Source organism: Xiphophorus couchianus, chromosome 14, assembly GCF_001444195.1.
Source record: "Xiphophorus couchianus chromosome 14, X_couchianus-1.0, whole genome shotgun sequence".
NCBI classification, from domain to species: Eukaryota; Metazoa; Chordata; class Actinopteri; order Cyprinodontiformes; family Poeciliidae; genus Xiphophorus; species Xiphophorus couchianus.
In genome coordinates, this window is record NC_040241.1 from 5595112 (window position 1) to 5616716 (window position 21605).

At 40.3% G+C, this 21605-nt stretch overlaps 3 protein-coding genes and 1 long non-coding RNA gene across 7 annotated transcripts; 1 reads left to right on the plus strand and 3 right to left on the minus strand.

Annotated features, from left to right (window-relative positions):
- Window positions 1-102: 102 nt before the first annotated feature.
- On the minus strand, window positions 103-13633 carry LOC114157132 (E3 ubiquitin-protein ligase TRIM21-like). 2 transcript variants are annotated; one of them, XM_028037947.1, is made up of 7 exons: window positions 3859-3996; window positions 2586-3084; window positions 2379-2474; window positions 1694-1921; window positions 1442-1589; window positions 1336-1362; window positions 103-1256 (listed from the first exon to the last, which is right to left on the minus strand). In XM_028037947.1, exons 2-7 carry the CDS (start codon window positions 2913-2915, stop codon window positions 703-705), a joined length of 1383 nt encoding a protein of 460 aa, XP_027893748.1. In that variant the 5' UTR covers window positions 2916-3084; window positions 3859-3996; the 3' UTR covers window positions 103-702. The 2 variants fall into 2 exon arrangements, with proteins under 2 accessions (XP_027893748.1, XP_027893749.1); XM_028037948.1 differs by lacking the exons at window positions 2586-3084; window positions 3859-3996 and adding an exon at window positions 13274-13633.
- On the plus strand, window positions 5899-7080 carry LOC114157249 (uncharacterized). Its single transcript, XR_003598096.1, has 2 exons — window positions 5899-6076; window positions 6122-7080. It is a non-coding gene; the product is annotated as an uncharacterized LOC114157249 (long non-coding RNA).
- LOC114157124 (E3 ubiquitin-protein ligase TRIM39-like) lies at window positions 6621-12539 on the minus strand. Of its 3 annotated transcripts, none has more exons than XM_028037929.1 (7): window positions 12420-12539; window positions 9791-10359; window positions 9296-9391; window positions 8194-8427; window positions 7908-8055; window positions 7799-7825; window positions 6621-7606 (listed from the first exon to the last, which is right to left on the minus strand). In XM_028037929.1, exons 2-7 carry the CDS (start codon window positions 10355-10357, stop codon window positions 7047-7049), a joined length of 1632 nt encoding a protein of 543 aa, XP_027893730.1. In that variant the 5' UTR covers window positions 10358-10359; window positions 12420-12539; the 3' UTR covers window positions 6621-7046. The 3 variants fall into 3 exon arrangements, with proteins under 3 accessions (XP_027893730.1, XP_027893731.1, XP_027893732.1); XM_028037930.1 differs by having other exon boundaries at window positions 9791-10362; window positions 12420-12529; XM_028037931.1 differs by having other exon boundaries at window positions 9791-10238; window positions 12420-12524.
- Window positions 13634-15051: 1418 nt separating the features above from the next.
- On the minus strand, window positions 15052-20987 carry LOC114157119 (E3 ubiquitin-protein ligase TRIM11-like). Its single transcript, XM_028037919.1, has 7 exons — window positions 20838-20987; window positions 18043-18621; window positions 17771-17866; window positions 16705-16938; window positions 16403-16550; window positions 16302-16328; window positions 15052-16210 (listed from the first exon to the last, which is right to left on the minus strand). Exons 2-7 carry the CDS (start codon window positions 18613-18615, stop codon window positions 15585-15587), a joined length of 1704 nt encoding a protein of 567 aa, XP_027893720.1. The 5' UTR covers window positions 18616-18621; window positions 20838-20987; the 3' UTR covers window positions 15052-15584.
- Window positions 20988-21605: the final 618 nt, after the last annotated feature.

Consider the following 21605-nt stretch of genomic DNA (forward strand, 5'->3'; position numbering starts at 1 on the left):
GCTTATTTAAGAAAGCAAACTTTATTTGGGGGGATAGGCGATTTTACAAAAAAATATCAGGTTATATGTATTGCAGAAGAGGTGGATATTAAAAAAAAAAAAAATCTTTTTCGTTAACAACCAAGATGATGCTAATATGTTGTAGCAAAAGTGCTCAAACAAAAACTGAATATTCTTTTTACCCCCATTTAACATTAATGTACCTTATCTTCACTTTCCTAAAACAAAACTTTTTTTTTTTTTTTTTTTTTTCTATGGTCAGAATCACCTTTGGCAAAAAAAAAATGAGTAGGGATTATCTTAGGAAGATGACAATATGTAAGGATACAAAGCTATACATACATACATATATATGTTTTTATTTTTTAAAACTATTTTAAAATTTCAGCATTTTTTTTCTGCAACATTACATCCATCCATTGTTATGTGAATACACTGCAAATAGTCATGAATGAAAATGGGGGGGGAACATTTGGAATAATGCGTCATAAATGTAATTTTTATTCTTTACTTCAATTTTACATTTTCACCAGTAAATGAGGGGAAAATACTTGTGTTGAAGTAGTCTGTGAAAGGTAATACATTGTTGTATTAAGGAGTTACCTTAGTGGAAAATGTCCATAATGATAATGGAGAATTGACCTGAGTTGGTGAGGTGAACATGATGTGAAAGCAAGTTAGCTGACCTGACAATTGAGTCCATTAATCAGTTTCTGAATGGTGACCAGAAGAAATAACCAAAGCTTCAGAGTTCATCTCACCCTGTTTATAGTGTGGGCTGAAATACGGGTAGATCTCATCTCTGAATGAACACTCAGTGAAGGAGTAAATATGGGACCGAGCTGTCACATCGTAAAACGAGACCAAACCTTCCTCCTGGTCCACAAACACCCCCACCTTACTGGGTTTCCTTTCAAGGGAGACACGGGTGGGTGGTGCTGTCATGGCGGCGTAGTTCTCCGCTTCATAATGTACCAGAACCCAGTAACCATTATCTGGGCTCAGCGTCAGTTTCCCTTTATGGTCGGCACTGCCTCTGGCTACACCTAGATCCCATCCGCTCTTGTTGTTGACCTCCACCTCCCAGTAAGCCTTCCCAGTAGTCAAGCTGTTGAGTCCCAGGACGCTACCAAACACATCAAACCTCTTCGGTGAATCAGCCACTTCCTGGTTTTCTCCTCCGTCTTGCACTTCCTTTCCATCAGGTGAAAGTACGAGACGTCGGTTTGCAGTCTCTGGGTCCAGCTTTATGTCCACTGTTGAAATGTTACAAATCATTTCAGGATGTAAACCACAGCTTTCTTGTGAAAACGTTAAGTAGGTTATATAACACACCTGTGAACCTTTGGAGTCTCTTCAGTTCTGTAAACATAAGAGGACAGTTTTTACTCAACAGCACTCTAACAGTTTCCACTTTCACCAACAAAACGACACCTCTTACCAGTGGTGACCAGCTTCTCTAGCTCCTGCTGAATTTCGTTAATCATGGTTGTTGTGATTCCTCTCACGGAACCAAAAGCCAGTGAAGTGTCAAGTTTTACATCATTCCAGTTTTTCATATCATCCCGGATGGAAATTGACGGGTACCTCTGTAGAGGGTTGGACGAAAACATGCAAAGAAAACACAGTCAAGATGAAAATGACTGTGTTGTAGACCACACTAACTCAAAAGCAATATTTCCAGACACTAGACCTGAAGGAAATGGATGTGATCCTCAAGCGCAGATATGTTGTCCAGTTCAGCGATTGTCATCTCAAGTCTGTCAATCTCAGCTCCCAATTCGTCTTTGAGGTCTTTCGCTTCTTTTTCAAGCGCCTGCCTCCTGTCTCGTAGCGGTTTCACTACTCTTGTATTGGCAGCCTCCACAATGGCAATCACAGCAGCGAACACTGCGTCAATGTCCCACCACTCAAGCTGCTCCTGTAAATGAGTATAACCAGTCACCGTGTTGAAGACGTGTTCTCATTGCCAAAGCCAATTCTACCTCGACTCGGAAACCCTGGAGATTTGAAAGATGCAGCATAAAAATAGTTTCAGGCAGTCAGAGCTTTGGCTAGAAAGTCATTAAAAAATATGCTGCTCCGTCATCCTCATACCACTTCCTGCTGTCATCTTCTTATTTTCCATCCAGTTGTTGATCACATGACTTGTGTGGTGTGGAAAAAAAGTGTTTCCATTGCAGTTTTGGCAAATACCAAAACTTTTGTTTGTTTTGTTTGTTATTTTTTTATTGGCGTATTTCACTTTAAAAAATTTCTTTTCGTAATTCCAATTTGCGCAATTTTAAGATCAATGGAAACACAACTAGTGCCTGTGTAATTGCATATTTTAATGAACTGGTGTGATTGGGTCACAGACCTTGGCCTGTTCTGAGTACCTTGCAACTCTTCAGAGCCCCGCTGATCTCCACCATCTTTGTTTTTCTCATCACGACTCTTTGCTGTAATGTCGTCTTGGTCCACTCAAGTTCAGCCTACAGGTACAGAGAGAAAACACTTTCAAAGATTAACATTTCCTTTCTTTCATTCATAAAATGGCGATCGGCTCAGCAGATAAGACAAACAGAATCAGGGAGTTATGGTACCTTCTTCATTTGACATTCCTCTTCCGTCGAGACAACTTCCTCTTGACCTCCTTCGATACAACGAACACAGATGCATTTCTGCTGCTTTCTGCTGTACAGCTCCAGTGAGCGTCCATGAGTCAGGCAGGCCCGTGCGTCCAAGTTCTTCACCGGTTCCACCAGCTTGTGGCCCTTGAGTCTTTTAGCCGAATAATGATTCTCCAAGTGGGGTGCACAATATGAGGCGAGACACACAAGGCAGGACTTCTCAGCCTTCAGCTTCGGTTCAGTGCAGATATCACAAGCAACTTCCCCAACCGTGGCACGCTCTACACTTTTTGTGCTCTTCATCTTTCAGGCCAATATCTTCCAGCAGAATATTGACATCAGGGATTTTCTCTCAATTCTTTGGGCAACGAACGTGTATAGTTTTAATCTGACCAGGTGTAACGTTCTAGGCTGGTTCTGCAGGACTCACGAGTGTTGTGGTAGAGCCGTCCTTTAGAGGTGGACACAATGTCTGTTTCAAAAAAAGGTCACATGGTTAAGATAAACTCCGTTCACTTTTTTGGAATCAAATAGAAAGTTGCATCAAAAAAACCCAAACAATTGTTTCATTGATAATTCATCGAGTCTTGGAGTTTATGCCTCACCAGCAACGTCCACTACATTTCTGAATCCAACAAGCAATTATTAAAAAGGCATCAAGTGGTCTTGGTTCAAAAGTGAACATTAATACCTTTGCTTTCTTTCCTTCCCACAAAGTGTTTTTGAGAAAGAAATAAAAATAGGAGTGCTCACTCAGACAGTATTAAGTTTAGGTTTCACTGTAATTCTTCTACATTTTCAAATCATCCGACTCGATCATCTTTTATGTGCAGGTCCAGTTGTTTATTCATTGCATATGAATTTTTTTCAGACTTCTAAATTCACTTTTTAAATGCAGAACAGTCATTTCCTAAAAATAACAATTCTCTGTATATCTACAAGCAATGAGTTTATGCACCTGGATCTTAACCTAGAGTCCTAAACCTCATGACAGTTTATGATGTTAAGCCCATCATGGTGGTAAACCTGTCGTGTGAATTGCCCTCTATGGAGAGAGAACAATCATAGGGTTTCTAGTTCACGATTGAAAAATAATTGCCCAACTACTGACACGCTGCCCTGCACTGTAAAATCAACACTCGCTGCTAAAAATGTGGAACAGGGTGTCAGCGTTAATCATATCCTCACAAGAAGCAAACACAATGACTGATATGTGCGTAAATACTGCAGATTCACAGACTTTTACCTTTGGGATGCAACTTTTGGACTTCCTTCCTTCCTGCTTGGGTCTCATTTCTGATCAAAAGTCCAGCCAGACTCTTTAATTGCAAGAGCAAGGCTGGCACAAAAATAAATACTGGAATTATCTGTGTGCACGTGGTGGGGCGTGTTGCGTGTTGAGCCACAGATAAGACTCTGTGGGGGGCAATGATGGGCTCCAGAATGAGGGTCCATGGTTACAGAGTGTGTGCTGCTCAGTAGTGAAGCCTGTTTGACTTTAAAACGAGGTGTAAAGCGTCATTCGTCATTTTCAAGCCAAAACAGAAGGTGAGACACCAATGATAAGCATCTGTATTGACAAAAACAGCAGCATGGTTTTATTTTTCATTTCTCACTGAGCCAAGCAGCTTCATCACAGCATACAGTCCAAGTTTGTCACTTTAATGTCACTTCTTTTAAAAAAATAGAAAATACCCGAGTCATTGGGTTTAAATAGGTGTTGACAACATTGAAAATAATCAAAGTTAAAAATAGAAATATCATGCACATGGCTAAACAAGTGCTAGGCCTTAAAACAATCATTTCTTTGTGATTGTTTACTTGTTCTCCTGGGTAAACTTCTTGCTCTTATTTTTGATTTTTAAAGGAAAAGGTGATGAAAAATAAGTGTAAAAAACAACAACTTCCAAAACTGTTTATGCGCTACATTTGGTACAGAAAGCTAAAAGTAGCAGTAAGATCTTAAAAAAAAAAAAAAAAAAATCTTTGTTTTTTTTCACCTCAATCTGAGTCTCCATAAAACATGGGTCAGTGTGGACAGGATCAAATATTAGTTGTACTGTACACTGATCAGGTCTGGATATAAGACTTATTTTACTTATCTTCCTGCTTTTCAAATCGACTGATAATCACTTCAGCATACCGTTTCTAATTTCATTGTATATTTAAATAGGCCAATGACTGGGGTTTTTAGAAAAATGTGTGCAAACTATAAACATTCCTTCCTTATTTTCTGTGCAGATATACTAATGAAATTTAAATGAGATTCACATGACTGCTATCAATCTGGGTAGATATACCTCAGATCACAGAATAAAACATCAACTTTGTTTTCTTGCTCTTTGTAAGGCAAGCCACACTCTAAATATGACCAAGAATTGCCTGTATTTGTACTTTATCTCTTTGGTTTTTATTTCCCTGTCAGTCACTGCAGTAGTTTCTATCACAAGCAAGACACAAGCGAGTCTTGTTTATCTCCTTTAATAAAAAAATTAACATAAAACGTGAACATCTAAACACGACACTCAAAAATACCGGTTTCACTAGCTGCTTTAAAAGGAACAATTATGTAAAAATACTAAGCAACTAGTTATATTAATAAATGCAATTTCTTAATTCCACCCAAATGAAAATAAAATACCAAGCCATAAAGAACGTATTGAAAAAAAATACTCTATATGGCGCCTTATCAGGTTTACTTTGTGATTCAGAGCTATCAACTTACTGAGTTGGAGTAAAACTGGAAAAAATGTGGATTCCCATGAATTTTACACTGTATTAGAAAAACAGATTCAAATTAAAGTTTTGCTGACAATAATCTGGAAGTGTTAATCTAACAACAATTACCATCACATGACTAACCCTAACCCCTAACCCAAACTGTATTTGACTCCAGAAATGCCAGATATTGTCATGAATTGCGATGTAGATGGTGAGGCAGGACGCTTGGAGACCCCGACTGAGGTGAATAATGATGATTTAAAGATAAATAATCCAGAAATGCACAGTCCAAACACCTGGCAGCACGGCTGAGCGGAAGCCAGGGCTGAATGCTGGTAGCAACAGGTGAACGCAGTGGACAGAACGATAGTCTAGACAGATTGACACAGCGAACGACAAGGACACAGGTGACATTAAATACACAGGAGGTAGTCAGGGAACGAGACACACCTGGGAACTAATCAAGGGGAAGACAGAACAACACAGAGACACAGGAAACTCGAAATAAATACACAGAAAAACACATATCATGACAGTACCCCCCCCCTCAAGGGCGGCTCCAAGACGCCCAAAAAAACACAAGGGTGGGCAGAGGGGCGCTAGACGGGGGGCCAGAGTCCAGAACAACAAAAAACAACCCATCAAGGTGGGCGGAGGCACAGGAAGGGCTAGAGTCCAAACAACAAAAGGAACCAACCCAACCAGGGTGGGCGGAGACGCAGGAGGCGGAACCCATGGGGAATGTCCGGTTGGCGTCTGCGGCGCTGAAGGCAGGAACCACAGGGGAGGTCTGGAGGACGTCTGCGGCGCAGGGGTGCTTGGAGGCGGTTCCGGTGGGCAACGTCGGCGCAGGGGCGCTCTGGGGCCACCAGGAGGTGGCGGCAAGGAGTCTCTGGGAGGCAGCAGCAAAGAGTCTCTGGGAGGCTGAGGCTCGGGAGGGACACTAGGAGGCTGAGACTCAGACGGAGCGTTGGGGAACAATGAAGGGCCACTAGGGGACAACAAAGGAACAAAGGGGGCACAAGAGGGTGACAAAGAAACACTAGGGGCACTAGGGAGCTCGGGAGGAACACTAGGGAACTCAGAAGGGGGACTACGAAGCTCAGAGGGGACGCTAGGAAACTCAGAGGGGATGCTAGGAAGCTCGAAGGGGGCCGAGAACCCACTTGGGTGAACCTCGCCACTCGCCCGGAACGTTAGCTGGCAACAGCAGCCCTCCCGACCCCACTAGGGACAAGGGTGTTAGAAAATGGATGGATGGATTCATATAAAACTATATTGAATGAGTCAGTTTTATGAATTTTTATCTTGAATATTTTTCAGTTTAAAAAAGTTTACAGTACAAAAGAAAATAAAAGTACATCCAATTACTTCCAGTGGTTTACACACAAGAGCTAACAATGGTTTGTTTTGAGTAGGAAAGGATGAAAGTAGGCGTGGTTTAGCTAGTTAGCGTGTGTGTCCTCATTTAAAAATCGTTTTAGTAGCTTAGCTAGTTTTATTGAAAACTTGAAACATGTAAGTGGTTTTAAGTGTAATGGCAAACATCTTACTTCTTTCTTTCTTACTTAATTTAACAAAAAATTTCCCCATTAATTTCTTTGTGGCAATTTATTATGATGTTTTCCCCCCAGTCTTCTGCTGAGCAAATTGAAGTTTTGAAATCACTCACATCCACTGGAATGGTTAAACACAAATGGAAGTCAAACACTTTCATTCTTCATCAAATTCAAAGTAATTTCCAGTAGAAATAACCATAGCCTCAGAGTTCGTCTCTTCCTGTTTCACGTGTGGGCTGAGATACGGGTGGAGCTCGTCTTTGAACAAACACTCGGTGAACGAGTAGATGTGAGATTTCGCTGTTACGTCATAGAAGGACAAAAGACCTTCCTCGTAGTCCACAAACACCCCGACTTTATCAGGTTTCTCATCAAGGAAGACACGGGTGGGTGGTGCTGTCATGGCAGCGTAGTTCTCCGCTTCATAATGTACCAGAACCCAGTAACCATTTTCTGGGCTCAGCGTCAGATTCCCCCTACGGTCGGCGCTGCCTCTGGCTACACCTAGATCCCATCCACTCTTGTTGTTGACCTCCACCTCCCAGTAAGCCTTCCCAGTAGTCAAGCTGTTGAGTCCCAGGACGCTACCAAACACATCAAACCTCTCAGGAGAATCAGCCACTTCCTGGTTTTCTCCTCCATCTTGTACTTTCTTCCCATCAGGTGAAAGTACGAGGCGCTGGTGTGCGGTCTCTGGGTCCAGCTTTATGTCCACTGTTGAGATCAAATTGAAAATATGTTGAGGTCAGTAGTTGCATTTCCATTACAGATGTGCACAAAACTGTAATATTCCACTAAATTTATTTCCGAAATGTCAAATCAAGCAATTAAGCAGTAAATGAAGACGCAGCTATTGTCATTATTTTCAAGACACCTTTAGGGAAAAAAGTCAAACATGTTACGTACCAGAAAACGTTGCAAGTCTTTTCAGTTCTGCAAAGAGAAAATCAAGTTTTTCCATCAACGCTAGCCATTCTTGTTCTTATTACTATCCCACAATAAAGTCAACTCTCACCAGTGGAGTCCAGCTTCTCCAGCTCCTGCTGAATTTTTTTAATCATGGTTGTTGTAGTTTCTCTCATGGAGCCAAAAGACAGGCTGGTGTCAAGTTCAACATCCGTCCAGTCAGTCATGTCATCGTTATCTGACAGAGACGGGTATCTCTGAACAGACACAAAAAAAGACAGATTACTTAACAGACTTCAAAGCATCAAAGCTTCCTAGACGTACTTCTTTTTAACATAAATCATTGATAATGACTTTGCAAACCGGTTTACATTCTAAAGTGATTTTCCGCCGACCTTTAAGAAAAGAATGTGATCTTCTAGTGATGAGATATCGTCTAGTTCTGAGATTGTTTTCTCAATTTTGTTGATTTCGCCTTCCAGCTCATCGTTCAGGTTTTTGGCTTCTTTTTCCATTGCTTCCCTTCTGCTCTTTAGTGGCTGAAGAGCTTTCTTCTGGGCTGCCTCCACAATGGCAATCAGCGCTGTGAAAACCGCTTCAATATCCCACCACTCGTTTTCAATCAGGTCCTGGAAACGAGACAAATGATTTCAAAAGCTGCTTTTAGCTCGCCATCTGCCGATGCTTTTCTGTGGCATTTGTTGCTTTTGGTAAATAATGTTCCAGTGTTCCAATTTCTACGCATCTGGGGTCTCGTTTATAAAACGCTGCGTAGGATCAATAGTGAAATGTACCTATGCCCAAAAGCCAAAAGTGGTGTACACCAAAAAAACGGTTGAATGTGGGCGTGCAGAGGGCAGACCATGAGGCAGAACCTTATGCGCAAACATTGAGGCAAAGCTGTGATTTATAAAGAGGAAGCTGCTTTCTACTGAGCATGTTTTGCAAATCTCAATTTCGTATTTCTTCTTTCGGCATATGGCCATCGTTGACTTTTTGAGTAAATGAGTGAATAACTTTGGCCTAATTTGCATGAAAACTTCTGGTTTCCGCTCTGACCCGCTTTTAGACCCACATCTGATACAAAATTAGCCTAAATGTATAATTTAGCATGTAGGCTAATTCTAAATCCCAGTATGTTCAGACTGAGGCAGACCTTTCTGAGAGAGATTGGTTTTTGTCTTTTATTCCGAGCTCAATTAGGGTTTTAACAAAATGGTGGAGGAAAGATGCAATATTTGATCACGTTGACTTTTTATGGTTTCTTTTCTCTGACCTGTATTACCAGTTAAAATGCCTCTTGTGGTAAACTTTAATAAATATGACAGTCTAAAATAAGGTGAATTCTCTCTGACATTTCAGCTGTGAAGAAGAGTTAGTATTAGATCCTTGACTGAAGATTTTTGCTCCAACAAGCTCTAGATTTTTGGTAATTTTTTCTTGAACGGCTTTTACTTTGGCACTGGTCCTTTAGTTATAGTTGGCTCTTGTACCTACCTTGCAATCCTTGAGAGCTTTGTTTATCTCATCCATCTTCATCTTTCTTATTCCAATTCTGTCTTCTAAGTCCTTCTTGGTGTTCTCCAGTTCAGTCTGTAAAAGACAACAAGCAGGCACATTTTCAATGTTTCAGCCTATATTTGCTAAATTTAGCTACTGTTTAACAGTAGCTTGTGTCTCTTAAACCTTCTTTAGGAAATGCAGAAAGGTCTAAATAGGTAAAAGGTTGTAGATCAGGGGTCTCAAACTCCAGTCCTCGAGGGCCGCAGTCCTGCAACTTTTAGATGTGCCTCTCCTGCACCACACCTGAATAGAATAATTAGGCCATTAGCAAGGCTCGGAGAACTGATCTACACAAGGAGGAGGCAATTAAGCCATTTCATTCCAGTGTTTTGTACCTGTGGCACATCTAAAAACTGTAGGTCTGCGGCCCTCGAGGACTGGAGTTTGAGACCCCTGTTGTAGATGAATGAATCAGGAAGTTTAGATCACCTTCTTCTTGAGCCATTCCTCTTCCATGGAGACCACTTCATCCTGACCTCCTTCCATACATCGAACACAGATGCTCCTCTGCTGATTCCTGCTGTACAGCTCAAGCGGGCGTCCGTGGACTAGGCAGGCCCTTTCATCCAAGTTCTCCACTGGTTCCACCAGCTTGTGGCCCTTCAGCCTTGGATTCGAATGGTTCTCCAAGTGGTCTGGACAATACGAGGCGAGACACACAAGGCAGGACTTTGTCGCCTTCTGCTTCGGCTCCTTGCAGACGTCGCACGGTACCTCCCCGGGTGCCCCCGAACTCCTGTTGCTAATTGCGCTTTTCATCTGCGTGGCGATGTCTCTTAGCACAATACTAACATCTGGAGGTTTGTTGAGGTGTTTTTTGCAAAGCGGACACATGTCGTTCACCTGATACGGGGAGATGCTGAGCTCTAGGCACGTCCTGCAGAAAGAGTGACCACAAGGCGTCGTGACCGGGTCGGTAAATATATCCATGCAGATGGAGCAGGTTAGATTCTTCTCCAGCGTGGAGTCACTGTTTGGAACAGAGACGGCGGCCATGTCTGCTTAAAGAAAATATCTCAGTTAAGTTAAAGCTTCCCAACATTTGAAATCTTTTTAAAGGACATCCTTTGTTTTTGCTAATGAATAAAAACCATCTCATATCTACAGAAGAGTTTAGCCGCTAAAGCTAGGGGGGGAAAAATACAGGAGCAGCATCTTGGTATAACAGTTCCTTGTTATGAGAAACTCACAAGATGTAAAACTCGTAAGTTTTCTATCTCAGTATAACGACACTTGTGTCTCATCAAAACCAAAATGTGTTCTTATCTTAAAGGAAAAAATTGATGAAGATGTTTGATCAACGGTGGTGGGTAGGCTTCAGCTAATGCATTCAATTTTCTTTTTTCCCTTCGTTTAGCGTGTTAGCCTTTTTGCTAGCTTTGAAAATCTTTAGCAAACGTTGCATTTCCTAAATAGTTTCTTCTGGTAGGTGTGTAATAACTACTTTGACCCTGTTGAGGGCGACATGCCATGCTGTAACACCCTTCATTGGTACGTTGTTGGTATCTAAATGATTCATTGTAGCACATTAGCATTAGCTTCCATTGTTGTGGTGTTTTACTTATGGTCAAACTAATGCCTGTGATTATAAGAGTTAGCACATCTAGCTTTTTAGTTAGTGCTGCCAACCACAGTTGGTCATCATTTTGTTATTTATTTTTAAGCCCTGTTTTTTTTTTTTTTTTTTTTTTTTTTTTGTCTTTTACATTTAAAAAATGCAGACATTTCTGTTGACCATTTTTGGTATTTATGTTCATTTCTGAAGAGGACCCCAAACTTTCGTATCCCAACCCAAACGTTGCGTAATAAACTGTTATTGAATATTGGCTTAAACAAATCTATATATGTTTTTAAACCCTCTCCTCAAGAAAGCTCACACTTTCCCATCTGAAATTTAGCTAAATTAAAGCTAAAATAATACACAACTGTAGCTGGAAAATATAAGCAGGGTTGCCATATTTCTAAGTCTTGCCATACGCTGGACACTGGGACTTTGACTAGACCATTTTAACTGGATGTATGTTTAGAGTGGTAATAACAATAATATAAAGGAAACTTCCAGCTCAGCTTCAGGTCTACTGCCTCAGGCAGGTGTTGCTGCTGAAGAAAATCATCCCCACAGTATGATGCTGCCACCACCAAGTTCAGAGAAAGTTTTCTTCCGATATGTTTCAGTGTCCTCAATAAAGTTCTATGGAAAACTGGGCTTGGGATAGAAAATGTATAGAAAATTTAATTTGTAAAAGGACAAAATGTAGAAAAAATTGACTGGTGTGTCAATCTGATTTTTTTTCACTTATTATTATTATTATTATTTTTAGCATTTTGATTAACACACTGACTTGCCTGCAATGTTTACTAATCAAGATTGAATTGGAATACATGCATTGAGATCCGATTGGATTTTACTAACTGTACATTTCTGTGTACAAATTATACATCAACTGAATTGAATTTCTCCTTTATTAAAGCTTTCATGGTTTAAATCATTAATAATTACCAACATGCTGCATGTAAGCACTGTTTGCGGCCTGAAAAGCTGTGGAACTGTCAGTAAGCGTAAACAGACGAGGTTCAAAGGTCACTGATAAACAGTCGGCTGTAGTTGTGCAACATTTTATGATATTTCGAGCACTTAGTTTGTGATGTATGCTCAGCTGTCTGCCGGCGCTTAGAGGAAATGTTGTTACGCGCCTGCATTCGTCCAAACAATAACGGACGCGAGTGTTACAATTCGGAAAATAAACAGTTCCTGGACTTTTGTATTTGGAATTTGCATTTCATTTTTTCAGCTTTGCATAAGAGACAAATCACTTAATTTTCATCAAATTACAAAAAAAAAAAAAAAATACAATTTGCCATTACTTCCTACAAGCTGATGAAAGTGACTGTGCAAACTAACGCATCTCACGCTTTCATGCATTATGGTTTTACAGCTCATCACTGTGTGTCACTCCCATTGTGTGATCATAACACAGAGTTATAAAAGCATGCAGAATTTTCTGCTTTAAATCAAAGGTCTACGATGAAAAATGTTGCATTTAGAGCAGAAATTTACCTTCAGGTTGCGGAGCGTTCCCTCTGCTCAACGGTTCCTATGCCTACTCCCTCCTAGTGAGAGTGCGTGTCCTTCACTGTGGACTTCCTCCCTGTGTTAAGTTTCATTTCTGATCAAAAGTACAAACAGGCACCTCCTTTATTCACAGGAAGGAGGCACGCAGCGGAGCAACCACATCATTTATTTGCATGTGGCTGGGGCGTGGTGGATGTTGTGCAACAGATCAAATCCCTTCATTTGCCCAGAGGTTTTTCACTGGCTGTAGAGGAAAGTTTTATGTTTGAAGTCATCTCTGTTGCTCAGTGTGAATGAAGCTCATTTGACTGGAAAATCCAAAGAGTTCAGAGTGTTTTTGTAAAGTTTCATCTTTCCTTTCTGTTCCAAAAGAGAAAAAAGGGAGGGGGCGGGGGGGGGAAACAAACAATTGTTTGTATGTTTTCTATTACCGTTTCAGTTGCGTGTCGGTCTAGTTTTTGAAAGAATAAAAAAAAAAAATGCGCAGAAACATATTTAAATGTACAACAAATAAATAAACTGCCAATACCTACATTGCTGGAAAACAGACAACTGATTGCAAACATGTTATTGTGTAAAGCTAACTAGCACCGTTTTACGGTACAAAACACTGGAATGAAATGACTTAATGACCTCCTCCTTGTGTAGATCAGTTCTCCAGAGCCTTAATGACCTAATTATTCTGTTCAGGTGGTGCAGCTGAGGCACATCTAAACGTTGCAGGACTGTGGCCCTTGAGGACTGGAGTTTGAGACCCCTGACCTAAATGCTTTGCTTTTGTTCATAAAATGGCGATCGACTCAGCAGATAAGACAAACAGAATCAGGGAGTTATGGTACCTTCTTCATTTGGCATTCCTCTTCAGTCGAGACAACTTCCTCTTGACCTCCTTCGATACAACGAACACAGATGCATTTCTGCTGCTTTCTGCTGTACAGCTCCAGTGAGCGTCCATGAGTCAGGCAGGCCCGTGCGTCCAAGTTCTTCACCGGTTCCACCAGCTTGTGGCCCTTGAGTCTTTTAGCCGAATAATGATTCTCCAAGTGGGGTGCACAATATGAGGCGAGACACACAAGGCAGGACTTCTCAGCCTTCAGCTTCGGTTCAGTGCCGATATCACAAGCAACTTCCCCAACCGTGGCACGCTCTACACTTTTTGTGCTCTTCATCTTTCAGGCCGATATCTTCCAGCAGAATATTGACTGAAACACTTCTGAGAAAATGCAAAAATGGATGACAGTCAACCTCGCAGATAATACAAAGTACACATAACCCTTAGGCAAGAAAAAAACTAATCTGGCTTTTGTTATAGCAACATTTACTATGTATATAACTTGCTACTGCGCTAATAATGGAGCTAATCTTTCATTTACCCCATTACCATTTTTGGTAACTTTGAAAACATTTCATGCCCTTCTTCCCCCAACTTATTTTTTTATAGATAAATTCCAAAGAACTAATTTACTTGCTGTATTGACGGACTTTCTGTTGAATAAAGTTTGATGTCTCTGTAAAGTTTTGGCTATTGACTATTAACAGAATTGTGTAGTGACTAGTTACATTTACATGAGTAACCTTTTGGGAAAAATGTACTTTTAGAAGTATTTTTGCTATGCTGCGTTTTGTACTGTTACTTGAGGAATCAGAAGTGTCGCTACTCTTACGTGAGTGAAGTTTTAGGACCCTCCAACCACTGTGAATAACTTCTCTGAAAAACCTGTAGTTTTTGTTAAAGTTTCATAAGCTTTATACTGAAAACCATTGATCTTGGAAAAATCAGGCAACCTCTCATTTTATTATTTTGTAGATAAGTAACAAAATGAACATTTGATCAATTTGGTCATTAAAATACCAAAATTTCCATGTAACTTTATAATTTGGTCCATCTGATGTGATTTTTAAAGATTAAATGATTGTTTTGATCTGAGTACAATGTTTGGGGACTCTACCAACCTCTGACTGTAGTTAGTTAATTTATTTGTGCTTTTATTTTGAAGTGGGAGAGGAGCCCTCTAGTCCAAACCTTATCCTCGACACCATAAAGTCAGACGTGGCGTTCTCCTTCTGGGTTCTTCTGCTGAGCTAATCTGAGGGCTGCACAAAGTTGGGAGCCTGTAGTTGTGTACTCTACAAAAAGTTGCAAACTTCTGCACATTGCAGCTACTTATCTGGTGATCCCACTGTGTGATTGTAATACATAATGTAATGGATGCATTATAGATATACTTCGTATGTAGGTAATGGCTGTTGGGAAGAAGCAAATTGTTGAACATGCAAAATCAGATTACTGATGGCTTCATTGCTGATGTGGACTAATATTTAATAGCATATTTAAAGTGTTGACCTGAGTACAACTAATAATTTTAGGCTACTTAGAAGTAAAAGTTTCAATTTATTATATTTCAACTGAAGTGTGTCCTTACGTCCATTTGTGGCACTTCGAATAAATTTGTGTCGGCCCCTAACTGCAGTTCAAGAATGGTGCAAATTTGTCTCAAGCAGATGGACACTCTTTAAAATTTATTATTATTTTATATTATTTACTATTTTTGCCATAATAGCACATCATCACATCATCGCCAAAATGTCAGGTACAACACAAAATATGTAGTAATTTTTAAACATGTTTTTATGTCACAAACTTGGAGAAAAAGTATTTAAAGAATTCAAAACTCTACAGTTTTTTTTAATGATAGAATAACCAAAGTTCCTGCTGCTTTGTCTATCAAGGGGTCAAGCAAGCAAAGGAAATAAACATTCAGCATGATTATACAGACACTGCACAAAAATCTGTCAAACTGATAAACAAATTTACAAAAAAAGATTGCATTTATATACTTCTTTCCTTGTTTCTCTAATCCTAAAAGTCTCACCATGTCGTAAAACCAATTGCCCGTTGGGGATAGAAAAGATACCGCGACCCTTGAGCCTAGTTTGCAACTCTCTTTCGTCTATTCACACACAGATTTACACAAACCATCTTTAACTAATTTCCTGGAATAAAATTGTTTCCAAATGTCGACTCTTCCTCGTAAAGCTTCAGTTACTATAAATAAAAACACAGTTTTTGTTAACTTGATTTTTAAGCTTTTTCAAATGTTCTTCTCTGATGCATCAAATCATTGAATACCTCTCCTCTACCACTCAAAATTAGGTCTGAATACTCTGACTGAGCAAATATGGAAGACCAAATGCTTCCCTTCCTAATTCGTTTTTTGTGTGCTTTATTTTTGAAATAATCAAAGGCTCAAAGTTGATCTCATATTTCATATGCAGACTGAAATACGGATGAAGCTCGTCTTGGAATGAGCACTTGGAGAACGTGTAGATATGAGACCGGGCTGTGGCGTCGTAGAAGGACACAATGCCTTCTTTATAGTCCACAAACACCCCAATCTTCTTTGGTTTGTCTTTAAAAGAAAGTGAAACAGGTGGAGCTGTCATGGCTGCGTATGCTGTAAATGGCTTGGGTACGTCACACTCTTCAAAATGTACCAGAACCCAGTAGCCGTTATCTGGGTTTAAAGCTGGTCGTCCCCTGCGGTTGGCGCTGCCTCTGGCTACACCTAGATCCCACCCGGTTGTGCTGCCAACCTCCATCTCCCAGTAGGACTTCCCAGTTGCCAAGGTGTTGAGTCCCAGGACGCTGCCAAGCACATCATATCTCTTTGGAGAGTCTGCCGCTTCCTGGTTTTCTCCTCCGTCTTTCACTTTGCTGCGATCATCAGAGAAAACCAGGCGCCGGTGTGCGGTATCTGGGTCCAGCCTCACGTCCACTGGGAACCCAAAGTCGGAAAAGGAACATGCATTTTTCAGAAACAAATCAACAGTTTTTGAGACAGCATGAGAGAAGAAAGTGAAATGTACCTTCAAACTTTGGGAATCTCGTAAGTTCTGTGAAGAGAAAATTTGGTTTTGAGCCATCATATCAATGATTTGGGTTTCATCACTATAAAGTGAGGTCTTACCAATGGTGGCCAGCTTCTCCAGCTGCTGCTGAACATTTTCAATCATTGTTGTCGCGGTTTCTCTCATGGAGCCAAAAGACAGAGTGGTGTCAAGTTCAATGTACGTCCAGTCTTTGGTGACATCCTGGACTGAAAGAGATGGGTACCTCTGGAAAAACAGGTAAAAGAAAACAACAGAGTTAAATTAAGGACCATAACCTCTCTACACGATCAAGGAGAAATTATCGTTTATATACATATTTTGATGAGGATTTTGAAAAGCAATGCAAGCTTCAAAGGTAAAGCTTGCATTCACCTCTGACCTGAAGGAACAGGATGTGATCTTCAAGTGCCGATATATCGTCTAGCTTTGAGATTGTTGTCTCGAGTTTGCTGATTTCATCTTCCAACTCATCTTTGAGGTTTCTTGACTCCTTATTTAACAACCGCAGCTTGTCTTCAAGTGGGCTTAGTGCCTCTGCTTTAGCTGCCTTCACAACTTCGAGCACAGCTGTGAACAGAGCTTCAATATCCCACCACTCTTTCCCAACATGCTCCTAAAAAAAATGAGAAAAATTATGTTTTAAAAATTTCACTTTTTTCCCCCCAAATTAACCTGTTTTTATGATGTCACACAAAAGTCTGGTCAAATATCTTTCTTGAGTCAATACTTCCTGGCGAATAATCGCGTGCCATTAGGAAGCCTGATACACTAACACATACAATAGAGATGACTGAAGACTGGACGATGCCGAGTGCAGTCTGGATTTAATGATTTAATTAGGATACCATCTTTAGATATTCCTTTTGTTGAGCAAATCTGCTCCGGCACAGAGCAGGCACCAATCCTCTCAGTATGGTATGCTTGAAATTGTGGTGACGGGACGCAGACTGTTCATTCCCCTTTTAGATTTGGCCACGTTTAAGGAAGCCGTGTTGGCGAGTTGGGTAGCAGAATTGAGTGTGGGTTGCGTCTCAAATTCTCTTTGCCGATCCTATTGACTCTTGAATGGTGTTTGAATCAACTAGATGTACTGGGAATTTAACAACTCCAACAGCATGGCACTCGAGCCTCATTCTGATCGCCAGCTTGGCCACACACTGTTGTAGGATGGCGTCCCATTCGATACTTGTCACTGGCATCAAAACCACTACCAAGCAGATTCAAAAGGTGTTCAATGAAGTTATGTTCAGGACTGCAGGCAGACCATTCCTTCATCTTTTCTCCCAAATTCTGAAAAGTTCTGCTCCATAAGGCGAGCATTTATACGGGTTAATAGAATTTGCCCAGGAGGTATGCAATTTTTCTTTTTCCTTTTTTTTTTTGCGAGTGGCACCTCAGACTTCAACCAAGGGGTTACCTTTTGACCTCTTTTGTTATACTTGTACCTTACAACTCTTCAGAGCTTCATTGATCTCATCAATCTTTGCTTTTCTTGTCATGATTCTCTCTTGCAACTCTGCCTTGGTGTTCTTGATTTGATCCTGTCGAAAACAAGAGCAAATCTTGCCAAACATCATCTCCGTAATGCTTGGAAAATGTTTCTCTGTAACTTTGACCTCAACTGTTGTTCACCTACACAATTTGGAATTTGTTCAGCATATTGCAGAAACCTATAATCAATACTCATATGTCTGTAATTGAATCAAAACATTTATACCTTCTTCACTTGCCATTCCTCTTCAGCAGAGACAACGTCCCAGTGGTCTCCATCCAAACATTGAGCGCAAACGCATGTTTGTCGCCTCCTGCAGTAAAGCTCGAGCGGGCATCCATGAGTGGGGCAGGCCCTCGAGTCCAGGTTCTCCACAGGTTCCACCAGTTTGTGGCCCTTCAATCTTTTAGCTGAATAATGGTTCTCCAAGTGAGTCGAACAAAATGAAGCCAGGCACACGAGGCAGGACTTTTCGGCCTTCTTCTTGGGCACCGTGCAGGCGTCACAGCGCACCTCGCCGGCGGCCCCAGTAAACGTCTGACTCAAAGTGTTTTTCACCTCTTGGACAATGTCTCTCAGGACATTATTCACCTTAGGGGCTTTCCTCAGGTGCGTTTTGCAAAGAGGACAAGCATAATCAATTTGAAATGAGGAGATGCTGAGCTCCAGGCACCTCATGCAGAACGAGTGACCACAAGATGTCGTCACAGGATCGTTAAATGTCTCCATGCAGATGGGGCATGCGAGGTGTCTTTCCAGAAAGCAGTCATCTTTGACGGATTTGGCCGTGGCGGTCATGTCTGCCTAAGTACACCGAAACAAGATCCCCCAATTAGAAAATATTGGAAGAAACTCTTTCTACTTTTGGAATGTTGCAAACAGTAACATACAATGGGACCATTAATAATGACTTTAAAGCACTTTCATACAAAGTGATGAACAGTTACAAGGAAGCACAGATTAAAAACAGATAAAATACCAAAAAGGTAAGACAGAAAATAGAGTTTAAAACTGTGACAGAAGTAAACAAGTAGATTTTTTAAGCTAGCTTTCCTGCCTGATGTCCTGAGGGAGGTTGTGCTACGGAAATGGGGCATGAAAGGAGACGGCACGCTCGCCAACAGGTTTTTCTCTCACTGGAGGGATTTGTAAAAGGCCAGTGCCTTGTGATCCGAGAGCAAAAGGTCAGAGAGATAAGAGGGTGCCAATCCGTTTAAAGCCTTGTAGATGAGCAACTAGATCTTGTAGCCTGCTTGAGCCCGACAAGGCAGCCAATGAAAGGATGTGCGCAAATTTGTTGTTTTTAGGCAGAACACCAGCAGCTGCATTCAGAACTGTCTGCAACCCCCTAAAATATTTTTTTGCAACCCAGAGGAAAGGGCATTGCAATAATCAATAATGATCAGTCAAGGTAGTGTATGTGTTACACTTACATTGGCTGATGTCTTTCATATTAAGAATCCTATTAGAAGTATTTTGCCACCGTTCAGTGATCGGAATAAGGTCTGGTTTGTGAAGGTTGGGCAATAATAAACTTGATATATTAACTCATTTTGAGGTAGGCTGTGCAACAACAATACATTTACGACATTTTGAAGGTGTTCTACCACAGATTTACCAGAATAGTCGACACATGGCTGGGTGTACCCCACGACTGCTGAGAGCTCCCATCCACCTGTCTCTAACGGACAGGTGGATGTTTCAAATATCGAACAGCTGCTTTTACATTTGGTTTGTAAATGTAAGAAGTAACGGAATGCAAATGAGTAATAATGCAATTTAGGCCAAATGGAAAAATCTGTATGTGGTTCAAGTATGCAACATTGACTGAAGAATAAGAATAAATAGTTAATGAATAGGAGATAACTGGTTATTTAAAGACCAATTTATTTTATTTTTTTAAAAAGGCCCATAGGATTGCGCAACAAAGTGGTTTTGTCATATTTAGTTGTATCTAAAACACTGATTAAATAAAGCACTGCTTGTTGTAAAACAAAATGTCACAGGTCAGTTTCAAAATCCTTGTTTGAGCGCCACTTGCATCTATAAAACAGTTCATTGGTGAGACTAGAGAATTAGTCCTTTTCCTGTTGTGCCTAATGTCGCCAATTCACCTCATAGCTAAATTTACACCAAGTGTAGGTACAATGTTGAAATTAAACATCTCCATTTAATTTAACATAACTGGAAACAGAATCACAATTTGTTGTTATATATTTGAATTTAAATTCAGGCTCTTATAGCGTAACCATGTCACCTGCTGCCAGAATAAATATCAGAGAAATCACAGATACCTGGACCATTCTTCTAGTCCTTGAAGACAGTTTTTAATTATGATTGCTGTTTTTAAGATATCTTTGTGGGAAAACCTTTTCTGCCGTTTAGTTAAAAATGTGCTGGCTAAAGTGGCTGTCCGTGACTTTTTAGTTGGATTTGGGGGGAAATAAAAGTTATATTCCATTATTTCATCCAAATCAACTAGATGAGTAGCTGATTTGTAAGCTGTGGTGACACAGACGTTCATCTCTACATTGTATCAAATTCTGTTTAAATAACTTTCCTTCACTTTCTTAATAAAAAAAAAACCAACAAGCAAACATAGCTCTTCAACCCAGTTATTGGGAAAAAAGTACCTTTTCACTTTTCTGGCATTTTCTGGCTCCTAATTATGGCTGTTAGCAGTAAAATGTTTCTGTTTTTTATTTATTTATTCATTTTTTTAAGATCCCAAAGGTGAACTGTGTGGTCCCTGAGTGTGGTGGTTTGGCTGGTTGTCGTGCTGAGAGACTGAACAAAACGGAAGTATTCAAAGCAACACAGATTTTTATGCAGCAACTCTCTTGATTCTTTGGGAAACAGAAGAGAATTTCTTTTTGAACCACATGCACTGAGCGTGAAAATATTAACTATACGCAAGTCTCAAATAAAAGAAAGCTACATGTTCCAAAACGAGTGTTAGAAAAGATTAAACGCAAGAAGTTTACAAAAGCAGAAGTACAAGATCTAGAGCAGAGGTTTACCTTCAGGTTGCTGAGTCGTTAGCAGTGCCCCCCCTGTTCCCTTCTGACTTCCTACTTGTGTTAAGTTTCAGTTCTATGTAAAAGGTAAATTCAAGCACCTCCTTTATTTTAGAGACAGAAGCTGGTACACAACCGAGCCATTGTCATTTATTTGCATGCTGCTGGGTGTTGCCTGGAGGTAGGTAGTAATGTGTACACTGCTGTGAGTTGCTCTTTATGAAACCCGTTCCACGGAAAACCGAAGAGTTAATGAGGTCTGTGCAGTTTCGGCTGTGGAAAGTAACACATTAACCACAAAGGACTAGAAACATACCGATCTTTTGATCGATAAGATTATTTGGAGAGCACAATTTATGCGTAAATATAGAAATAGAAACAACAAAAAAATGGTCTTATTAGTGCAAATCTGAAGAGTAATATTTTCCATAGGGAAATCTTCATTGTTTAAAGAGGATTAAAGGAGATTTGTATACTATGAAATTGCTATTTTCAGAAAAAGAAAAATTACACAACAAAGGTCAAAAGGAATCCACAAATGTTTTTCAAAACCTTTTTGTCAAGAAGAGATATTTCCACAACTAAACTAGGTAAGAGAAAACCCAAAACATGCACTGAAAGTCAGTATATAATCACTTTGCAAAGGGAATAATGACTCTAGTACACTTTATTGAATGGCGTCTAAATATAAAGTTCCTGGTTCCTGGTGTATGTTCTGGCATATCATACCTAATATAAAATATTATTTTAGCTCAGTTACGATGTGTTAGG

Excerpts from the sequence above, each read along its gene's own strand:
- LOC114157124 (XM_028037929.1), bottom strand. The coding sequence starts at position 10,357 with ATGGCCGCCGTCTCTGTTCCAAACAGTGACTCCACGCTGGAGAAGAAT. Across the intron at positions 9,392-9,790 it reads AGGAATGGCTCAAGAAGAAG|ACTGAACTGGAGAACACCAA; the intron begins GTGATCTAAACT and ends TGTCTTTTACAG. Across the intron at positions 7,826-7,907 it reads GGAGAAGCTGGACTCCACTG|AACTGAAAAGACTTGCAACG; the intron begins GTGAGAGTTGAC and ends TTCTCTTTGCAG.
- LOC114157132 (XM_028037948.1), bottom strand. The coding sequence starts at position 13,603 with ATGAAGAGCACAAAAAGTGTAGAGCGTGCCACGGTTGGGGAAGTTGCT. Across the intron at positions 1,590-1,693 it reads ATCACATCCATTTCCTTCAG|AGGTACCCGTCAATTTCCAT; the intron begins GTCTAGTGTCTG and ends AACCCTCTACAG. Across the intron at positions 1,257-1,335 it reads GAGACTCCAAAGGTTCACAG|TGGACATAAAGCTGGACCCA; the intron begins GTGTGTTATATA and ends ACATTTCAACAG.
- LOC114157119 (XM_028037919.1), bottom strand. The coding sequence starts at position 18,615 with ATGACCGCCACGGCCAAATCCGTCAAAGATGACTGCTTTCTGGAAAGA. Across the intron at positions 16,939-17,770 it reads AAGCTCTGAAGAGTTGTAAG|GAGCATGTTGGGAAAGAGTG; the intron begins GTACAAGTATAA and ends CATTTTTTTTAG. Across the intron at positions 16,329-16,402 it reads GGAGAAGCTGGCCACCATTG|AACTTACGAGATTCCCAAAG; the intron begins GTAAGACCTCAC and ends TTCTCTTCACAG.